This window comes from Lasioglossum baleicum, chromosome 3, assembly GCF_051020765.1.
Source record: "Lasioglossum baleicum chromosome 3, iyLasBale1, whole genome shotgun sequence".
Classification (NCBI taxonomy): Eukaryota; Metazoa; Arthropoda; class Insecta; order Hymenoptera; family Halictidae; genus Lasioglossum; species Lasioglossum baleicum.
In genome coordinates this window covers 7,269,389-7,290,740 of record NC_134931.1, presented here as the reverse complement: position 1 = coordinate 7,290,740, position 21,352 = coordinate 7,269,389, and the positions used below count along the sequence as shown (strand labels likewise).

Here is a 21,352-nt window from a genome sequence, read left to right as displayed (position 1 = left end):
GCTACCAAGAATTTATTGACGAAAAATAGATTGCTAGAAAATTACCTTATCGATGAAAGCACATTCCTAGCCTTATTAACCGCCTTATCCATCGTCCTACCCGATGCATCATCGAGTATGACAAAACGATCACTGACGCAAGCATTAAGCTACAGCTCCGAGTGGCAAGGGTCAGATAAACGAATGAAAAACTGCGATACGAGTCGCGATAACTCTCCAATCGCGATAATAAAATGCCAATGGCAACGTGCAATCTTTCGGCGCCGATTGTTATCAAGTACCTTGTAGTAGTTGCATCGATATGGGTAAGCGGGATTTCGATCGGAACATTAGTGTGGAACACACGTGGATAGATTAGGGTGGTCCTTGTCTTTCAACTTTCGATATTTTCTTGCCTTACTCCTCTAAATTGTGACACTTGCTGAGGGAATGATGTATGCCAGAAAGTAATAGGACAACGGAAACTGTGAATTATATTTTTAACGCAAATGCGACACGATCTGCCGTTGTCCAATTAGAGTAAAGTCTTGACTATAAGCCCGATCCTCGGTTCCGTCTCGAACGTAGATCGCGTGTGGCTACTATTCTTTTGTGACTGCGTATTGCGACAAACGTAGGAAAGGATAGCGCATGTAAACACGAACCGAACGGACTTTACTGTACTCTACTGTGGGACGAGAAAAATCGTCAAAACAGTCGTTGAACTGCACAGCCAAGGACCACTCTAGGGGACATGCAGGGACTAAACACTGGAAGACAAAGAGAAAGAGAGAAAGTTGATCCTCACTTCCACAAGACGAAGGATGTAATCATCAGCATCACCGCGAGACAGGCGCAAATCATTCCGGCAATCACTCCGCTGCTGAACCTTCTGGTGCTATAAGGCAACAATGGTGGACCTTTGTCGCAATCGCGTGTCGCGAGCACCTTCTGTGGGGTAGAACCTTCTCCGTGTATGATTAGCCGATTGTTGATGGCGCTTCGCGTGCCTCCGCGTACCACGATCTCGTAAACCGTGTTCATCGTCAGGTTCGGTATGATCGTCTGCGAACAAACAACATTTCTCAACGTAAGTATTGGTTCTCATCCTAGCTTTCATCTAGCACATCCTCATTCTCATCTAACAACAAAATTCCTGCCGCGCAATTAACACTGGAACGAGTTTTAACTAGAATTTATTGAACAATTCCAGACCTCTTTCGATCCCTGTTTTCAACGTGTTTCGAGATTACGGACAAAATAATTTCCAATTCCAAACGCTTCTGGTTACGCTTAGAGCCGGCTCTTGCAATTAGTCATCGGCAGATAGTGTAACGTCACCGACGACTCCGTCACAATCATTTTCCACAATAATAACAGTCGGTATCTCGATACATGATTGGAGAGTGGGAATCTACGCCTACGGTCGAGGATGTTCGATCGAGTTCCGGTCCAGTAAACCTTGTTGCCGATTCTTTTCACGAACGCAGAAATCTTCTTAAATGAAAGTGCCGATTTTTTTAACAATTTTTTCGTCCAATTACAACATATTAGGAAAACAATAAATATTCTTAATTAAAAACTGGCAGGAATCAATGGAACCCCATAATATTATACAGGGTGTCCCAGACCACCCGTACCACCCATTTATAATCTATAAAATAGGTTATTTTCGAAAATTCAAAGTGTTTCTCTTATAAATCATACGCGCTCTATCAAATTGTGATATTTTTAACTTCCGGTTTCGGCCGGAAATAGGTGATTGAGACCGGAAGTTACATTTTTCAAAATGGAACATGGTATTTTTTATTACGGATTTGGATTCTATGCGAAAAAACAAGAAACTTTTGTCTGAAACATTTTTTCAAAAAATGTCATTTTATATCCTTTAAGTAACCTTCAAAATGAGTCCTTGCGAAATAATGTTTTCACTATCTGTGTAATATAGCCCAATTTTTTTATTCAAGCAATCAACTTTAATCAATAAAATATTTTCCACTTTGTTCGATGATCTTTTGCCATCTTTCTGGCATCTTTATGGGTTATGCCAAGAGCAGATAGTGAAAACATTATTTCGCAAGGATTCATTTTGAAGGTTACTTAAAGGACATAAAATGACATTTTTTGAAAAAATGTTTCAGACAAAAGTTTCTTGTTTTTTCGCATAGAATCAGAATCCGTGATAAAAATACCATGTTCCATTTGAAAAATGTAACTTCCGGTCTCAATCACCTATTTTCGGCCGAAACCGGAAGTTAAAAATATCACCATTTGATAGAACGCATCTAATTTATAAAAGAAACACTGAATTTTTGAAAATGACCTATTTTATAGATTATAAATGGGTGGTACGTGTGGTCTGGGACACCCGGTAGATTCAAGGGAGAGTTCTCCGGGGAAAAAGTGGGAAAGCGAGCGATGGTAACGTACAGCGGTCTCAATTTGGTCCTTCTCGGTGAAGACTTCGATCTCCTCGTAACGGTTGTCATTCTCGATTCGGTATTTGATGAAATAGTAATCGATCGGGCCCCAAAAAATGTTTGGTCTGGCCCATTGGATGTAGATAGAGTCGTGGGTGTGGCAGGTCAAGTTCAAAATCATCGGTGCTCCTGGTCCAGCGACGTCTGTCTGCCGAATGATGTGATCCGAAGGCTCGCCCTCGTTTTTCCATGTGTACGCCTTTACCCATATTTTGTACTCGGTGTTGGGCTCTGGAAGGAAGACGTTCTTTAATTATAATGGGAATATCTACTTGTGTCTTAGCGGCTCGTCTGTTTGGTCGGAGACCCCCCCCCCCAAGAAGAGCTCGAATGTTTTGGCTCTGGAACAATGACGGTAAGGGCTCATAAAATTAGTCCAGAAGTGTATTATTGCGCTATAGCCTGTTATTCACAAAAAAGAGGCCTCACGCAGTACTGTACAGGAGAGAAAGACTGTTATCTGGCGTAAGAGACGGTATAGGGTGATCTGTGAACGAACACTTAATACTAAACTTAATTTACACTGAGAAAAAAATCCTGTCGAAACAAAAAAAATATATGTTGATTTAATAAGATGTACTATTGAATAGTGCCAATATCATATGAACTTATTTTAATATTTAATACTATTGAATTTCAATAGCAAAACTCATTTCCGCCAATCATATAAGCGAATAGCTTGACCATCAATGTTTTCAAAAAAATAAGATATGGCCTCAAACCAATTCCAGTATAAATCAATACATTTCTCAAATTTTTTTAACAACATATCTGATTGAAGGAAAGAAAGGAATATTACGAATAATAATGTACGGTATTGAATCGAATAATATTTTCAATCATTTCATGATAGACAATTCAAATACTTCACGATTTGCTTCTAAATTTCATACTATTGAAAAGAATACATTGATATTCATCGAAGTAAAAAAATTACAATAACACGCGTGTTATTGAAGTAACTACTTTTTTTTCTCAGTGTACAATTGGAAAAATAATAAAACTGATTTCATAAGAAACGATTGTATAGATATCTTTAGTAATGCACGTATTACAATAGGAGTCGCATAAAGTATAAATAACAGTTACTAGTAGCAGTTACTTTTATGGCTCGGTAGGTTTAGTGTTAAACTGCATGTCTGTTGAAATTAGTACAGTATTCGCACGATTGATGTGACTTTCGGGCATGCGGATGATGTGACTTTTTTATCCCCACTACTAGGGGGTTCCCCCTTTATTAAGGTATTACGGTGTTTAAATTCAGGTTTTATGATACTCGATGTATCATTCTCAGGTATGGCATAGCATTAGTACAATACAACAATTTCCCGCTTAGCACCGTTGTTTACCCAGGATCGTCGTTTACACTTGGAAAAGTTATCCAAGAAATCTATATTCGGCACACACACGTAAAAAAACGTAGTACCATTTCGTTTCCTGAGACTCGATACCCCCGAGGTTCTCACAGCAATCGCGGGAACACTGTACTCGCAAATCGTTATTTAATTTCCTGGGAACTATTGTCATTCTTAAGTGGTTATCCTGGTTTTCAAGGCCGTTTTTGCACGAAATTTTAGGAGAAACGGAGATGAAAGATGGAATTATTAGTTGTTCAAAAATGAACTTTTAACCTAATATATTCAGTGTACCGATTAGGTCTGTAGAATGCAAGTAAGGGTACTCAATTCAGACATCTTAATTACTCAATTTTTATTTAATCAAATTAATCTGATTTTATGGAACCATGGAGGTTGTTGAGTTGGCAGTGGAAGTATTAAACGGTTCTAGATTGGACAAATCTGAATGCGAAAGCAGCACGCGTCCAGAAATGAGGATCGAGTGAGTTAGCCGAATTCCCGGTTTCGACACGTTATCTAGCGATGCATTAATCTGCAGCCATCCAGCTCAAATATGCCGATAAGAGCTTATCGATGCCCCAGGTGTGCAGACGTCCCGCGTTCCATTACCTGAACGATAATTCTCTGTCCGCTGGTGACTTGTTCTTGGTTTAGAGTTCTGTGCTTCTCAAATAAGACAATACCACACGCTAGAGAGTTCTCAGGGTGTAAAAAAAAAAGGAAAAAAACATGAAAGAATTTCCCAAAATGTTTCCAAAATGTCCATGTTTCATGTTTTGACGAATGAGGATGGGGTGCAGAAGCGAAAGAATTTTTTCCAATGGACACTTACTCAGTTTTTTCAAGACGAATTCGATAATCGACCCATCGTAGTTGTCGGTTTTGTACATCTGAACATCGGTGTAGTTGGCATGCATGTAATAGATGCGATAACCGGATATGATCCCATTGGCGCTCTCAGGCTCGGACCATGACAATTCGATGGTGGTGGAGTTGATGCCATGAGACGAAAGTTTCAGTGGTTTTGTTGGCGCTGCAAGCAGAATTCACAGGACGAATTATTAAGTGTACAAATGAATTCTCGGTCCTAACATTAAATTAGCTGTTGTACAGATTTAAACGTGATTAAGTGTGAGACTGTTCCTTAGAATCTACTTATTTTTTTACATTCAACGACAAAAATATTATTCAGAGCAGTTTTTATTGTAGAGTAAAGATTATTTAGATTTTTTGGTTCATGATCTTTTACACTTTCCTTTGCCATAACACGCAAGTTTTTGATAGGGTTTAGTTGTCGTAGCCTAACAACTTGTTCCCTTCCATTTGATTGGAAATTCCAAGGTTTGCCGTGCTTTCAATTTGTCGCGAGTTCCGAGACCTCGAACGAGATATCCTGGAGAGGATTGCATGGGAGGACAATTTTCCGTAAACTATTTTTCGGTCGATGCACTTGGCGGCGCGGCTCTTTCTCCCCTTTTCGCCCTCCTTCGCTTCTTTTCGGCGGGCTCGTCATCTTCCAAGGTGGCTTTCCAATTTCCCGCGCACAAAGACGAGAGCCGGCTCGCGTCGACCGAAGTCTGAATAATTAATTTCGCCTCGAGTATCTTCTCAGACCCCTCGCGTCGCCGAGTTATACTGCATATAGCCGGCGTTCTCACGTTTTCGTACGACCGACCACCGTGTCTAAGATCGAGACTGCGTCCTCTTCGACGCGTCTAAAGACACTCCCTTTCGCGAATAAGTCGCGGGACAACCGGGCTTAACTGTTTGAGAGGAGCCGGCTCATTCCGGAAATCCAGTCGAAGAGCCACGAGCGTCGACATCACGCTTCTTTTGTACCCTCGCAAGACTGCACCTTTTATAGAAATATTTACTGGTTCTTCAAAGTTGAAAACCTCGGCTTAAAAACCGGATACGTCCAGATTTGCAACATTATATTGAAGATTTTACTAGAAATCTTACGTTACTTCTCACCATTACTAAAAGCATGCCAAATTAAAACTGAACTACTTTCAATGTCCTGCAAGTAGAATAGGTACATGTTCTATTTATAAAAAATAGCTCTATTTACTGTTCACTATCTGATATTATATTTTACATAATATTAGAATAATGATGCTACCCATCATGCGGCGGAAAATTGTTTCTCAAAATGAGATTTGGTTTGATTGTATTAACGCCGAGGTCTAAGATATTGAATAATAAGTCAGCGGTGTAAATAATGATCCTGCGGTAGAATTGAAGCACAGGACTTTTAATTGCGCTTTTCGACGCGTAACGGGAGAAAAATAATTACGTTGCGCCGTACCCAAATGATTTAACATCGCCCCGAGACGATCGTGTGAAAGAAAAAGATGCTCGTGGAAGCGAGCCATTGTCAACGCTGACTAGGGGAACACCCCTAAAGTCAATATGCCACCCTGATACTTCGAGGATGGTCAGGACATCATAAATAACACCGGGAGCAGCGAAGAGCGGGAACATCGTTGTGTAAACGAGTTGTCCCTTCCAGATGACACTGTTTCCCTTTCGAAGTGCCTGCTGAGACATAAATACGTCCTCGTCGCAGGTTCTACTAGTTCGGCAAAAGCGAGGATTATACATCATACATCTTTAAGTACGCGTCGTTCTCTTATAACACTTCAGAAGGCTTGCCTCTTAAGTTCAACGTGGATTAACGATGCTCGAGCAGATGCGAGTGAAAGTTTACTCCGATAGCGACCGAGCATTACAAATAGAGCTAGAGCTAGAGTACTTAAATGTTTAAGTCCACCTTATACGAAATTCGATATAGTATCTGACTCGATATACATAGTATTGTGAGGGCCCTTAGCACTCATTGCTGTACCATTATTCACAATATTGTTTACATTACTAAATATGTTGGTATCTAATCAATTACTAAACATTTAAGTATTGTGTAAGGTATTATATGAATTTAATATCCATAAAATGAAAGAAAATCAAATACGTAGAATGGAATTATTCCAGGTCAGAAGAAATGTTTAATTTTCGAGTTGAAATAGATCCGACTGCGAAGAGTTAATAACTAGACTGATTTTATGCATTTATGTGAAAATCGAGTTGATGCGATTACAAATAGTAGAATTCAAGCGAAAAAGAAAGTGCTATATATCTACTGTTTCCTGCAATTCATGCTAACAATTGTTCATCTCGCATAAAGATCTGTAGTCCCTTAATACTTGTATCTAGACGAGAAGTATTTATTAACAAAATTTATCAGCGGTATTCTACACACTAAATTCCGTCCCGAAAGCCATTTTTCAAGCCCATCAAAGTCTCTAAAAGCCCAGAAACCACAACTGCGAACCCTAACAGCGGTTGGATGGAGTCGTTCCTACCGAAAGTTGATTAGCAGAAGAAACAAAAGAACGGACAAGCGGAAAACATTCTATCGTACGGCTTCACGATTGAATTTCGCGGAGTTTCAGCAACGAAACAGCATCGGGGATGGTTCACGAGGATTTCGAGCAACATTGCTTGCCACGCGAACGTACCAAACTCGAAGCTCGTAATCAGATTCTGCACGCGCCGCAACCAAAACCTTCGGTAGGTACTTATCGAAATTCACAGCCGGAGCAGCTGGCCGTGTTTTCGATTCGAAACGATACCTCGTGGAAAACGATACTCTCTGAACACCAAACGGACTTCAATAACGCACGCTATACCCCTAGTGCTTCTGCGTAACACAATACATACTTCTGCAAACGGTGTGAAACGCTGAGCATGGCCCTGGTTCCAACTTTGAATATGGATGAACGATCGCTGGGGTGGCGAATCGTGCATGGTAGAAAACGCGATGATAGATCCAATTTTCACCTGGCCACGATGTCCCTTTTTTTGCTTAGGAACCTGATTTACTTTGTGCGAATGGGAAGGATCAGCTTTGTATAATCGAAGCAACCGTAATGTGTAAGCGATGATTAAACTGCGGATCTTTATGCAGTTATAATTTTAAAAACATCACGTTTTCACAAAATGTCAATATATGATTTCTCCTCTATTAAAATCATTAAGGGAAGAAGTAATATTCAATTTAGTTTCTATTTCTTGCAATCGATACAGACAGTTTTTATTTTGCATAAAGATCCGCAGTCTAGTGATGATATTCTTCAGTGAACCAAGAATACTATAAGCTGTCAAATATGCTAGGGGCAATTCAGTTAATATTCAATTGAACAAAAATACAATTCTGAGCGAAATGTATCAAATGGTCCTGAAAATTATTGTACAGTAACGGTTCAATATACAACGCAGAATGCGAGCGTCAAATAGTAATTGGTCGTGAAAATTCATTCGGGTCCAGATAAAAAAGTTTACGCGTGAAAATTCTTGTTGCGCGGATTGCAGTTCGATATCGATACGATCGGGCGACAAATTGCGTTCGGAGTATTTGCCCACGTTCGAACGTGATGCAACGAGTTTCGACGCTGAAAGTGGAAACACATGAAACAAACGCTTTATTTGGCGATTCGAGAGAATAGACGAGTCGGGCGAATCTACATACTTGTCTTTGCTCCTTCACGTTATCTGTTACATTCGCAAATTTTTCTGCAAACCTTGAGAGTATATTAGGTCGTTCGACAAGTCATTTCGTTTTATTATAAAAAGGGAAAGTCAATTTTTTACTATTTAGAGGAAGTTTTATAACATTTTATTCTATGATCCTCTGCGATTTTTCAGGCAACTTACGGATCCCATGCTCGTAGAATTTCTGTCTTTATTGGCAAAAAATTGAGTTATATGATTATTTATTGGAAATGAAATTTGCTTAAGGAATGTTGAAAAAATCGAAAAAAATGGTAATCTGATGGTACATTTTTTCCGTAAACAGCACACAACCTTTTGGTACGTGCACTGCGCTTTTACCCTTGCAGTAATACTTTGATTTTGGCATTGACGCGATGACAAAAAAATGATTGATGCCCGAAATTCTTTGATGGACAAAGAACTGATGTCCGAAATGTGAGCTGGCAAGGTATACCACGATTTTGCGATTTAAAATAAGGTTAAGTAAAAACAGATGAAAGCAATGCCATCTCTACATGAAACCGGAAATTACTTTCCGAACGACTTAATATTTATGAAATATTGTACTACAGGCTAGATTTCTTGAGCTCGCTTCACGAAGAATCGCCCCTCGAAGCATGCAGAACACGGTGATACACCTCGGAACCGAAGTCGACCGCAAAAGTATCCATCCACGTTCCCACATTTCGTATTCACCCCTTCTGTTACTGTTCCATTTCCGCGATGGTTTTCCACGCAGGTTTGCCCGGAAAGCGATGGCCTCTCGCAATATCACCAACTGTCGAAATCGTTTGTTTTAGCTCGGACAACGGAAGAACCCGCGTTACTCCGTTTCGTATTCACCGCGCATTAAGGATGGAAATGAAGAGGCGAGTCACGACGATTAGAGGTAGGCTTTAGAATTCGCGGCCGAACGATGGTGTTGTATCGAGTACGTGCACGCACGAGCTGAAAAATGAATACGATTACGCGGTGAATAGGCAAGGTCGAGCAACCCGTTCGACGTCCCGGCAAAACAGTCACGGAAAAAAGGAAGAGAAAGGCAGAACCCAGTCCTGCTGATTACGTCGCGGACTCGCAGCATTTTTCCCGACGACTTTTCCGGGTCGAGGGAAAACGCGAATCTGCCAACCTTTTCTCCTCGCCTTCGACAGTAACTTTTGTCCTCGATCCATTCAAACCGAATTTTTTTTTAAAATGCACACGACATTTCATTCACGTTCCTTGTATTACGACTGAATACAATACCTTCGAATTTCGTACTGTCTGTTTTGCTGTTCTGTTTACCTAGAATATTTACAGTAATTATTAAAATGACGTACAATGGTCCCAAAATCTAGAGCAGTAACAATCTGATTTTCGACAAGTTGTTGATATAATTGTTTAAATTAACCCTTTGCAGTCGGATCTATTTTAACTTGAAAATTAAACTTTTCTTCTGACCTAGAATAATTCCATTGTGCATGTTTTTCTCATTTTATGGATATGAAATTGATATAATACCTCGTACAATACTTAAATATGTAGTACTTGATTAGATACCAATATAATTTAAGAATGTAAACAATATTGTCAATAATGGCACATCAATTTTTCGTGGTGATTCTGAGTCAGAGTAAATGTAGGTTTACAAGCAAAACGTAACTTTAGAGTAACGGTTACAGAATCCCTTTTCCTCGTAGCAAGCCATTAAAGATAAAGTAACTCTGTTGAACACAATTGCCTCTTGTCTCTTGCTTGATTACCCATTTCAAAGATTCTGTTGAAGTCTGAAGAGAAATTTTTTTAACCTCCGACGATAGAAGACGAAAGATTGAAGAACCTTATTAAGTTATTTATTCATAGGAAACGAATAAATGGCTGAAATATACTTTTAATATTTCAATCGAACTATGAAATATATTATTTAAACGTCATTTTAACTTTCAATTGCTCACATGTAGTATGTACTGATAATCCCAAAACAACAAATTCATTATTTCAAGCAAAAACGAAAGTCTCGTCTACGTTAGTAAACATTCATTTTTTAAATATTTATGTGGCATTCAAATATTAGCCATTTCATAGAATAAAAATTTATTTACGCCAGGTTCATATCGAATTTCAAGCGTGCGATTATGCAGATAATGAAATGCGAGTAATTGATGGCTAAAGAGCAGGTAATATATTAATGGAATTTAAGAAAAAATTACATGTATTAATTAAGCTTACCAAAATGATTAAAAGTGGAAAGAAATTTCTCCTTGACTCCGGCCTATTGACAATCTTTATTTTGCACAGAAATCCGCGGTTTAGTTATTACTTTTACAGTCGACTGGATCGATAGATTGAATTTCAATGTCGTTGCAAATGAAAGGATCGGTAATTGTTCGTCAGAGTGTTGCCGCGAACCGGTACGCTACGTTCTCCGCGGGTGACTAATCTTCCGCACCGAAACAAAACCGTCTATCCATCTACGAGGCTTTTATGTGGAATTCTAATTCAACGGAGGTCGAAGTGTCTTCATAAATACCATACAATTCGAGTTACGGATCGATTCTTCTCGGAAATAACACGGCGCTGCTTTCATATTTTCCTAGCGTTGCTGCGCACACAACCTGATGCTATCGGCCGCTCAAATTATCGCCAGAAAGAAACGCAGCAACCGGAAAATTTTAATACATTGTGGAAGCGAAATTGCCGGCACTCAGGCAACACTTTGGTTAATGACTCGGCTCAGACCTCGCAAATCGACAGGTGAGTCCGGATCACGCTATCGACGATGTCGTGGCATGATCAGACGAAAAAAGTGCAATAAAACTTGTTCCCTAAACACTCCAGTTATATTATAAGAATATTCGAATATTCTCAATGGTGAACAATTTCCGAAATTGGGTAGGTAAAATTTAGAACAGTGGAAATATCAATAGAAGTGAATGACAATTTCGTATTGTGCATAAAAAGTCGCAGTCTAATAATAAAAATAGCGATTCGATCTGTGGAGAACGATTTAGTCGAGCAGGACGCGTTTGGCAACTTTCTCTCAAGTCTTCACAAGCTTCATTAAAGAAACAAATGCAGCCGACCTTGGAGCGTCCTTGGCCCTGCCTACAAGCAGCTCATCATATGAAATTCTAATGTCCTCCTCGACCTCTTTCAACACTCACACTTTCAGTTTCTTCTCGATTGATTGTATGTACCGTTCACGGTCTATCGAGTGCGCGCGTTGAAACTGATCACCCGGTATAGAATTCCTGACCGCAATTATCTAAATGATCGGAAGAAAACCGACTCTCCGGGGATGCATAGGAGGGGCGTTCCACGAGGATACGAGAAATAGGCGAAAGTGGCTTTATTAGGATAGGCTCGGTATGAGTAGCGACGTGCCAGTGAAAGGAACCGTTGATAAGAAAACGAACAACCGCTGACTACCTGTTTCTCCGGTCGCCCTGTCCGCAATTTCCTGGACGGAATTTATGAATTTCAAACACACCGTGTGGATTGTCGTCGCGATTTCACCCTGCACAGATCACTGCCACGTTCGCAATCCTGACCATTCTTCCCGTTAAATATTAGACTCAGAAACCAATCTCTTCCGTTCATGCAAACAATATATTGTACCGTCTCGATATCCATTATCTTTCTTATGAATGTTTTGCTAACATATTTATTACATATTCCTGTTTAAAATTAGGCAAGGCATGACATAATTCGGAACCTGTTTATCCAATTGACAAATCCAGTGATAGCTATATAAAGTCTCCCCCATTAATTCTCCATAAATACTAATTATCGAGAGAAGGTAATAACTACAAATTCAACCAGTGTTAGACGAAATCAAGCTATTAGTAAAAACTTCTTGTGTAACCATCACTTCTGAGACAAGAAACATTGCAGCTAGTTTGACAACTGAATAGTTATTCGTCGAGCCGACTACAAACGTGTTCTTAAATTATTCGTTACTTGGTACTTTTCTCGACTTCCCATTTCCCTGCTCCACTTTCTATTTTCCCTGGCGACTCTACTGAAATGGTCTCTATGCCTTATCTTTGTTTATGGTTTGAGTTTAGTCAATGATGCTTTCCTTTTCTTTATTCTGCTTTGTTAATCACTGGATTGGATTTTGTAACAGCGTCCTAGTTGCAGTTTGCCTTTTTTGCGTAGCGTATTAAATCATGTACTATGTTCAGGACGTGTGTATTTTCGTTATGCTCGATGCACAAAATGTTGAAATCGTAATAATAAAATTATTAGGTATGTTGATCACCGACAAAAGTGAGTCGTATAAGTCAAAAGACGATATTAATTTGACAGTTCTAGTGTTATAAATCAGTAACTTGGCGAAGGCTAGATATCATACTAAAACCGTTAAAGACAAAAATGAATTTCGATTTGGTTCTAGAACCTTGCAACCGCTGCAAATAATTTAAATTTTGTACAAGATTCGCAGACTGCTTACAAGAATCAATTATACTTCTATTAGTCGTTTAGAAAATGTCTATTATATTCTTTATCATAAAAAGAAGCAATTGTCATTATTTGCGATCGCATCACCGAAAATTTGACAGTTGCAGACGTCATTTGCGAGAATGCGTTGAAAACCGACTTCGAAAAAACGCACTAAAAAGTATGAAATAATTTCCATTTAATTTATGTGAATACACACGAACTTAAATACAATACAATCTTTTCGGAGGCGGCGCAAAATTGAAAATTTTCGACACTGGAAATTACGAAAATCCTTAAATTCTTCTAAATACTAATATATTTATATTTAAATAATATATTTGCGCCGCCTCCGAAAAGATTGTATTGTATTTAAGTTCGTGTGTATTCACATAAATTAAATGGAAATTATTTCATACTTTTTAGTGCGTTTTTTCGAAGTCGGTTTAATTTTTTTTTTTAAGTTTTTTTTATTTCACACTTTTTTATCTCTGTCAGCCGTCACATTCCAAATCGTAATTTATAAATATCTGAAAGCGGCAATCGATAACGGTTCACGACGGTATCACCACCCTACATTTTCGCAAATAAAATCGTAATTAATAAAGAAATGTAAAATTTTTTTGCACGGGACCATCCCGGGAACATACTCTACAAGATGCAAAAGGTTTCGTTCCGATTGGTCCATCCATCTCGACGTAATCGGTGAACATACATAGAAAAAAAAGCGAAAAAAAAGGCACATACAGATCGAATTGAGTAACCTCCTCCTTTTTCGAAGTCGGTTAAAAAGAAAAAGAATGTCTTGAACTAGCACGACGATCAACCGGCAAAATCATTGATTCTCCGCCAGCACGGGTTGCCCAATCCCCTATCGGATAGAATTCAATAGCCATACAAAGACGTTGTCGTTCAACTATAATTGCCAGCAGTGTTCGTTTGCAAAAGATTAAGCGGGGCAGCTGACCGAAAAAGGCGATAGGGTTTCGCGGGGCGTTGTCCCATTAATTCAAGGAGTGCGTCCTCCGCGATGGACATTAGCGAACTGTACAAAAAAGTAGCTAGACATTTCGGAGCATGCGAATTAGAATCGCGACCTTGGGGCCTGTCGTCCATCGCGCTCGCGCGCTCCTTCGGCACGTAAAAATAGCACGTCTGGATGGCTCGCGAAAGATAACGTGCTTTGACTTAAAAAAAAAAAAAAACGAAATGAAAAGAAACCGGGCATAAACGCGACGAGTATTTCCATAATTTTATACCTGGCCCGAGAGAGAACGCCGCCGGTGAGGTCAACAGGCACCGCCCACCGTACGATTGTTGCAACCAGTGTCGCCAGTTGAGGCTGAATCGAGTCTCAATTACTCTCCTCCTTTTCCCCTTCCTCTATCCCATTCCAGCACCACCCGTACACTCCAACGTCCCCCACTAAGACCGTAGACCACGGTACCCGTGCCATAGACTGGACTGGTCATCAGAGGGGGGATACTTGATTCCCCTCGATTGCTGGCGACCTGGCGACACTGGTTGCAACCGATGATGTAAAGAGGTGGAGAGACCTTCCACATGCGGATCACGCGTCCCGCGAATCAAGACCCGAAGACCATTGCGAAAAGTGGACCAAATCGGGACGAAGTCCGTTGCTGGTTTGCATAGCCAGAAACGTGATTTTCTCGTGAAGGGACCGTGATTAAATATCGCTGGAGGGCGTTCAATAGAGTCACACTGGGGCGCAAACAGCCTTGAACGTTCCAGTCTCTCTTTGTCTTTTCCTATCTTTCTCTTCCTCTCTATTCTGTGTTCGGATATTCCAGCAAATATTGCGCGTTTGTATCTACAGCAGAAGTTTCCAACCTTTATGCTACAACGCCTCCCCGAAAAAATATTTTTTCCCGCGCCTCCCTACTTTTTATGTTTTGAATAGATATAATAATATAGATGCGTGCTAAATAATAAAAACTTTGTTACAAAAAAGTGAGAACTACAAGTTAATTTTTCATTAAAAATTTTGGCGCCTTCCCTGGCAATAGTCCGCGCCACCCAGGTTGGAAACCGCTGATCTACAGCCAGTCGAAACTCTGTACAGCCTTTGAAACGAAATAACTTTTTTAACCCCCGAGTCAGTACGTGGAATTTTCTACGATATTCAATAACATTGTTATAGTTGTTAGACTCCGTAGGTACAGCACATATTTTCATGCATTAAAAAAATTTACGTTTAATTTATGATTGTCCAAGGAAGTAGTAACACATATGTGGCAATACACCATAAAAGAATTACGATGTAAGAAGCACTTGCTACAATTCGTTCTATTCTCAGAAATCGCGTATATTCTTTTACTTTTACTAGAAGACGCTTCAGTTTTCCAAATTTCATTGAACGCTTTCAGGAGAATATTTTTGAAGGATTGTGCTATCGAATCATTCAATGAAATAAATCGATTTTTTCGTCCCGTTAGATTGAGCTCGTCCTGAATTGGTAACCGGATCGTTTCTGTTAATCAATGGCCGGTTAATCGGGCAACGATTGCCGAAACTTCTGCAGAGTACTGGACCGTTAAGGAAACTGGACCGAAACGGGAGGGTGGAACGTGCGCGGCTGGTTCGGCCGGCCGGAAACGAGATTCGCTCGTTGGAAGCAGGATCAAGTAACGCTCGAGGGCGCTTCCTCTCTTGTCGGGGAACCAGTTTCGTGGCCAGGCATCGGAACTGGATCGCAGAGCATTGAAGACGGAACGTAATGCAGTGTTTTCATGGCTTTATGACAACCTGCGCACCCGTGATTCCGTACTCGAAACACTTACGTAACGCTCACGGCAAGGTGCGTTTTAGAGGCTAGGAGCTGGAGGATCGAGAGCAAATAGACGAAGAGGGAGAAAGAAAGTAGGGAGAGAGAAGGAGAGAGACACAGAACTATACTCATATGCGAGCTACACCTCATTCTTCGAAATCGAGACGAACAAGGAAATAAACCGGCTGCGCTGCACGCGAGTGGAAAATCTCGTGATGCGATTACGGGCGCAACGGCTCCGGAAAAATTTTCTCGAGGATCTATTTTCGGTGGACCGGAATGCGAATTGGATGTTGCAGCTTCGTATCGCTTAACGAATGCTTCCGACGAATTTTCTTGAGCACCCAATTCAGAAAAATTCACGCTGATGCTACGCGTGCTTCGCGATTAAGGCCTCCTCAGAAAGTGTATGGGATGCGCTGCATTTACCGAGTATTTAATATTCTGACTGTCTCGTACATTGTTCACGTAATTATGACCGGGAGTACGGCTCTTATTACATTTGGAATGAATTGTCGCCATAACAATGCGGTTGGCCAATTTTGATTCGAGTGGCTCGGAAAATTACATTTGACGGCGGGACTCTGACATAAAAGTTAATTTCACGTGAAAACGAGGTTCCGTCCTGTTCTAATTTATGGACTGTAAATCCATTATTCGTTTCTTGAACAACACATCATTTCAGTCGAACACTTTAGTTCAATTGTTTCTGTCAGTTACTCAACATTCGATTAACCAATTAGGAACTGATTGTTCGGTCGCTACTTTGTTACGCTAATGACACGTTTGAAAACCTTGCCACTTATCGAATAACAACAATTAACGAAACATATTTATCCGCAAACAGAAGCTAATAATAATGTGAATCGTCGCGGTCGCGCGAATTTCGTTGTAACATTTTGAAGCTGTGAAATGCAATTCATATTGAACCTATTAAATGAATTATATCTCCTATCTGATAAATTATACAAATGTGAACGTATGTTTGCAATTTAATAATTAATATCATTTAACAACTTGCCAAAACAACCACTTTAATTGATAGACAGCCCAGCAATCTACTTAGTGTGGAAGAATCTGACTTTTCTCGGTGGTAGCAATTTCTAATAAAATACGGTCCTAGAGACAAAGAATTCGGAGAAGAGGAGTAGAAAAGGTCCTTTCAAAGGTCACACATATTGGAATGTCCTGTGGAAACGTCATATTCGTTCCGGCATTACTTCGGTCTCGTTTATTTATCGGTGCTCGCGGAATGTTGTTGGATCAGATATACCGACGATTAATCAGATATATTTCACGCACCATCTATTGTCTCTTCATCGCGCAGGGGCCGAATGATTTCACAAGTGCTCCTTCCATGCAGTAAACGCGAAAGCATTGGACTTTGCTTGTTGCGTGGCTCCCCAAAAAATTGTGAAAATGGAAACAACGACATACGAGACTACAGTCTTATGGTATCGCAACATCTTTTTGATGCGGAACACTTGCAATAATTGATTGCTGAAAAGTACCCCAAAAATTTTGTAACTGCAATTTTTACTACTTACAAATTTCGAGGAAATGATAAAATTGCATACATTAACGCTCAAAAACATTGTCTTATTTACGAAATCTTTTTTCTTACGTTTTCTTTTGAAAAAAAAACTAAGTTTAGCGTCGACTAAACAAATAATAAGATATGTTTTTGTATATGTATACGTTTCGTATATTCGTTTTGTATATACGTGTATATATTTCGATAATCGTTCAAAACGGATTACTGTTATAGGTACAGCCATATTTATCTTTCACAGTGGCGCGTACCGAAGAGTTTTCGTCCGCTAGGGCGTAATAACACCAGACCAGAAACAAAAACACGCTGAAAGGAAGTCCCGCAGTGTTTCCTCGTACGACTGGTCACGTAATTGCAGCAATAATCTAACGAGACAGCAGCCTCGAGAAATCTCGTACTTTCATTTCCACGTCGGGCAACAAACCTGCCGGCTACATAAAATTGGCATGAAACAACATCGTTCGGTGTAAACCGTTTGGTCCGCCCGGACCGAAAAAAACCATACAATAGACACCTTTCTCTTTGGATCGTTCGGTGAACAGGAAAACGTCCGTGACAAACGGTGCCACGGGAGCATAGATCCGATTTACCTGGATAAATGTCGCTGTCGTTCTCCGTGGAGGAGACTGGCACCGTGTAAGTGGTCTGCTCGTAGGTCTGTTCGTCGGTGTACGCGATCGGATCCGCGGACGCGAATAGAATCCTCAGGATGACAGCCACTGCGGCTGCGAGTTGAGCGGCACTGACTATCCTGGCCCACGACATTTTCGTTTTGCAGCTGCAGCTGTGAGGCGTGGCTCGGCGTGGCTCTTCTCCACCGGGCTACTTCACAAATTCGTCCATCCTCGTCGTTCGCGGCGACGCGGAGATTTTCATCGCGGTCGTTTCACCCCCGTATGCACGGTTACAAGACAGAACGGTCCGCCGTGCGGCTTGAGTCTTCGCGAATGTTCGTGCCGTTTAGCACGCGTTACATCGCGACCCGGTACACCATGGGGGACTAGGATTCGCATTGTCTCATGGCACCCCGAGACGCAACGATCCCAAGGGTCCCCTGTGTGATCACCGTTTTCTAGATCGTCGATCGTAGGAGGTCGTTCGGTCGAAGGATTCACCAGCGAACCATCATTTCATCGAATGATCACACTAAGCTGCGACCGGGCATCGGTAGTTACGAGGGAATAGATCGTTCGACGGACATATTCTGCGGTAGCCTGAAGGAATATCGAAATTGTGGTGGAGGCACGTCGGGTCACGAGGATCAAACTAACGAAGCGGCGATTACATTCGCGCTGTGTGCATCCTCGCGACCCGATACATTTGCCTCGTAGAGCGGCGTGTACACGTACGGGCAACGCGAGCGGAATATTAACGTGGCTCGAGATCGAACTCGACCAGCCCAATTTGGTCTCCTCCTGCCGTCGATAAATAATCTCCTCCTCCTCCTCCTCCTCTTATCCCCTTTCGCCAGCCTCATCTCGCTTCCTCAATTCGAAAGCGCTGCCTCCAGCTCCGAACACCGTTGATTACACTTTGTTTTCCTAACCGCGAATGAAAACCGGGAGAAAACAGAATTCGACTCGGTTCTCACCCACCGGGCAACAGTTCTCTCGCTCGCGCGTTGTTGTAATTGCATCGTCGACCAGCTCAATTAGTCGGAATTATGGCCTCGATTGTTTCTCGTCGGGCATATACTGGCCCCGAGAGCCACGCAGCAACAGCGCCGCGCCGGTAGCAACAACGGAGACGCGACCAGCCGGCAGCGACAAACGCATCAGGTTTGCCAGCCGCGCAGCAATAATTACACGACCCCTCTCGAACGTTTTAAAGCGGCTTCCCCTTATATTTTTAGTGCGTCAAGACCGAGGGGATACACATGGCCGGCCACAGAGGCCTTCGGAACCCGACGACGGTGAGCTGTCGAAAACTTCGCTCGACTTGCCGAGTCATCGCGTCGGCACGTCCCACTATGGACCAAACTGCGAATCTACAATGACGGAAATTGAAAGTAAAATAGAATTTTGATTTTCGCCAATTAATTACAATTCAGTCTCTAGCTTCTACTCTTCACATTGAGTCTATATTTTGACCATCTATTTTGAGAGATGCCGAAATCCAAACATCAAGTTTCTCAAAATCTCCAACCGAGTATAACTCACTCCTCGGAACGTGAATTTTCCATTTAACCCGAAACGACACTAAACTGACTAAACGCTTAATCATCCCCAGAATGATGCCAGTCTGCCTATGACAATTTCCGGAAGGACAGTTGATCTGCAATCCAAGGACCGTTAGAGAACGATCGAGAGTTGCGGGCGAATCCTCATCGCGGTTGATGCTGGACAAGAAAGTCTGACGAGGAACATCGGTCCTGGGAGACCGATCGTCGATACGAGAACGTAATCATTTCTCCCTCCTTATTGAATGCTTGAAGCGGAGGAAGCGAATACATAAGAAAGAATATTTCCCTGGGAGTTTCTTCGCCGGTGGAACAGACGTCTTCATATCTAATAGAAAAGTACCCGTACCGATCAAAGATTAGATAGCTCTCTCTTTACATCGGTGCTACCGAGCTCTCTATCGCCGCATGTTAATCCGTCTCGTGTTGCCACAATGGTGGATTATCGTGTAAAAGTGAAAGAATGAGACCGTGTGAAAGATCAACCGAATCCCCCTTCCTCTTTTTCCAGCCGGGCGATTTCCCCTGGGAAAAGCGGTGGGCACGGAACAAAGACGAATTGTTTGTCGTAGTATATCAGCAGACAGCGCGAGCAAATGGACGAGTCGCAATTACGTCTGAATGATTGCGATATTAACCGCAAGTTAACCGAGAATCGGCCGCAGCGACGCTGCTGCACACGTGCTGTTCCTCGGCAACCGCGAGCCTTGACATTTATACGTCACAGAGAAATTCTCTCCGGTGGGCTCTTCGTGTTCATCCTAGTTACCCAGAAAGCTCTGCATACACGGTGGGGAGAGTAAAACACGTCGTCCGTCGTGTCGAGACGAGACTGGACGAGACCACGTTTCGTCAACCGTGATCGTGCTGAGGACGAACCGAGAAAAACGCGCTTCCGCCGATCAGAGATGAAAATTTCAGTTCCGCAATAAAAGGATGACTCACTCACGTGCGATGCTTCGACGCGTGCACCTATATGTATGTATGTATAGGGTGTACATCTCGTAATATACAAGCGACGCATCGCTGTTACCAGACTCGGTTCAGAGAATCGTGGGAATAGAGGCGGATGCACAGTTGTGCTTGCGAAAGTATTGGGCAAACACTGGTTTAACGTGGATCCCCGCTAACGTTTGTTCGTTCGTTCGCTTGCTTTTATTCTTAAATGGCCATTCGGTGCGTCGACTGGTAACTTTCTACGTACAACGTGATCGACTAGGCTGCGGATGCTCATGCAGATGCAGACTTGAGTGCACTGTCTTGCGAAAGCTCTGCAAAAACTACATGTAAAATGTCTTGTTAACCCTCACCGTCTCCCATTCTTTAAATATGTACACGTTCGTCTTAAAATACGCAATACTGATCTGCAACTATTTTAGCAAAAATGGAAAATGAGATTGTTTAAATCGAACACGAATAACGGAGCACAAGGAATGCTACTGTTGCACAAAAAATAACTAAACTACAATTAGAAAGAGTTACTCTGTATTGTTATATGTTGTTTACTTTTCTCTGAACTGTGAATGTTGGCTTCAACCAAATATTATTTGGATAGCATAACTATACACACTCCACACTCGAATGAATTTTCCAATCATTTTCGCCTAACTCCTTCTATGCATACTTCTGTTTGCCATTCTCGAGTACAGCGATCAAATCAGAGTACGAACGCGTTTTACACGCGCTGAATCGACCAACAGTAAAACGACCGTTAAACTCGTTTATATTCAGTTTTATTCTGTTCCAAATAGTCGCCTGTCATTCGCATACCAACTAGAACTGACCTATGCTAACGTTCAAATAATGTTTATAGACTAGTCGTCAAGGTCGTCGTCGTCGGTATATGTACCGTGTCTAATTAGCAAGCACGATCGATCGGAAACGAACAGGATCGAGCAGAACACACTTGTCCTGGGAACATGTTCCTGAAACTTTCATCTCGAGACGTTACTCATGTATTACGATACGCACCCGGTAGATGCATGTACAATAAACGCCCATTCGAAGCAAGTTAAATGTTACTTCTCACGCGTCAACTAA

General features: G+C 41.5%; 1 protein-coding gene and 1 long non-coding RNA gene across 9 annotated transcripts in view; one reads left to right on the top strand and one right to left on the bottom strand.

The window, feature by feature from the left end:
• The window catches only part of LOC143206983 (putative receptor-type tyrosine-protein phosphatase mosPTP-1), a 641,890-nt gene that overhangs the window by 19,903 nt on the left and 600,635 nt on the right, over positions 1–21,352 (bottom strand). For 6 of the 7 annotated variants that reach the window (XR_013008585.1, XR_013008586.1, XR_013008587.1 and 3 more), the window contains 3 exons: positions 4,650–4,850; positions 2,410–2,690; positions 788–1,044 (listed from right to left, as the gene is read on the bottom strand). Coding sequence is in view for 1 of the 7 variants with exons in the window: in XM_076419923.1 (XP_076276038.1) it covers positions 788–1,044; positions 2,410–2,690; positions 4,650–4,850 (739 nt within the window). In the remaining 6 variants the exon portion in view is untranslated. Of the gene's footprint in view, positions 1–787; positions 1,045–2,409; positions 2,691–4,649; positions 4,851–17,723; positions 17,899–21,352 lie in introns of those variants that run through there. The other variant, XR_013008590.1, reaches the window with a different exon arrangement.
• Positions 934–19,502, top strand: LOC143206985 (uncharacterized). Of its 2 annotated transcripts, none has more exons than XR_013008593.1 (4): positions 934–1,069; positions 15,250–18,911; positions 18,986–19,141; positions 19,363–19,502. It is a non-coding gene; the product is annotated as an uncharacterized LOC143206985 (long non-coding RNA). The 2 variants fall into 2 exon arrangements; XR_013008592.1 differs by having other exon boundaries at positions 938–1,069; positions 2,743–18,911.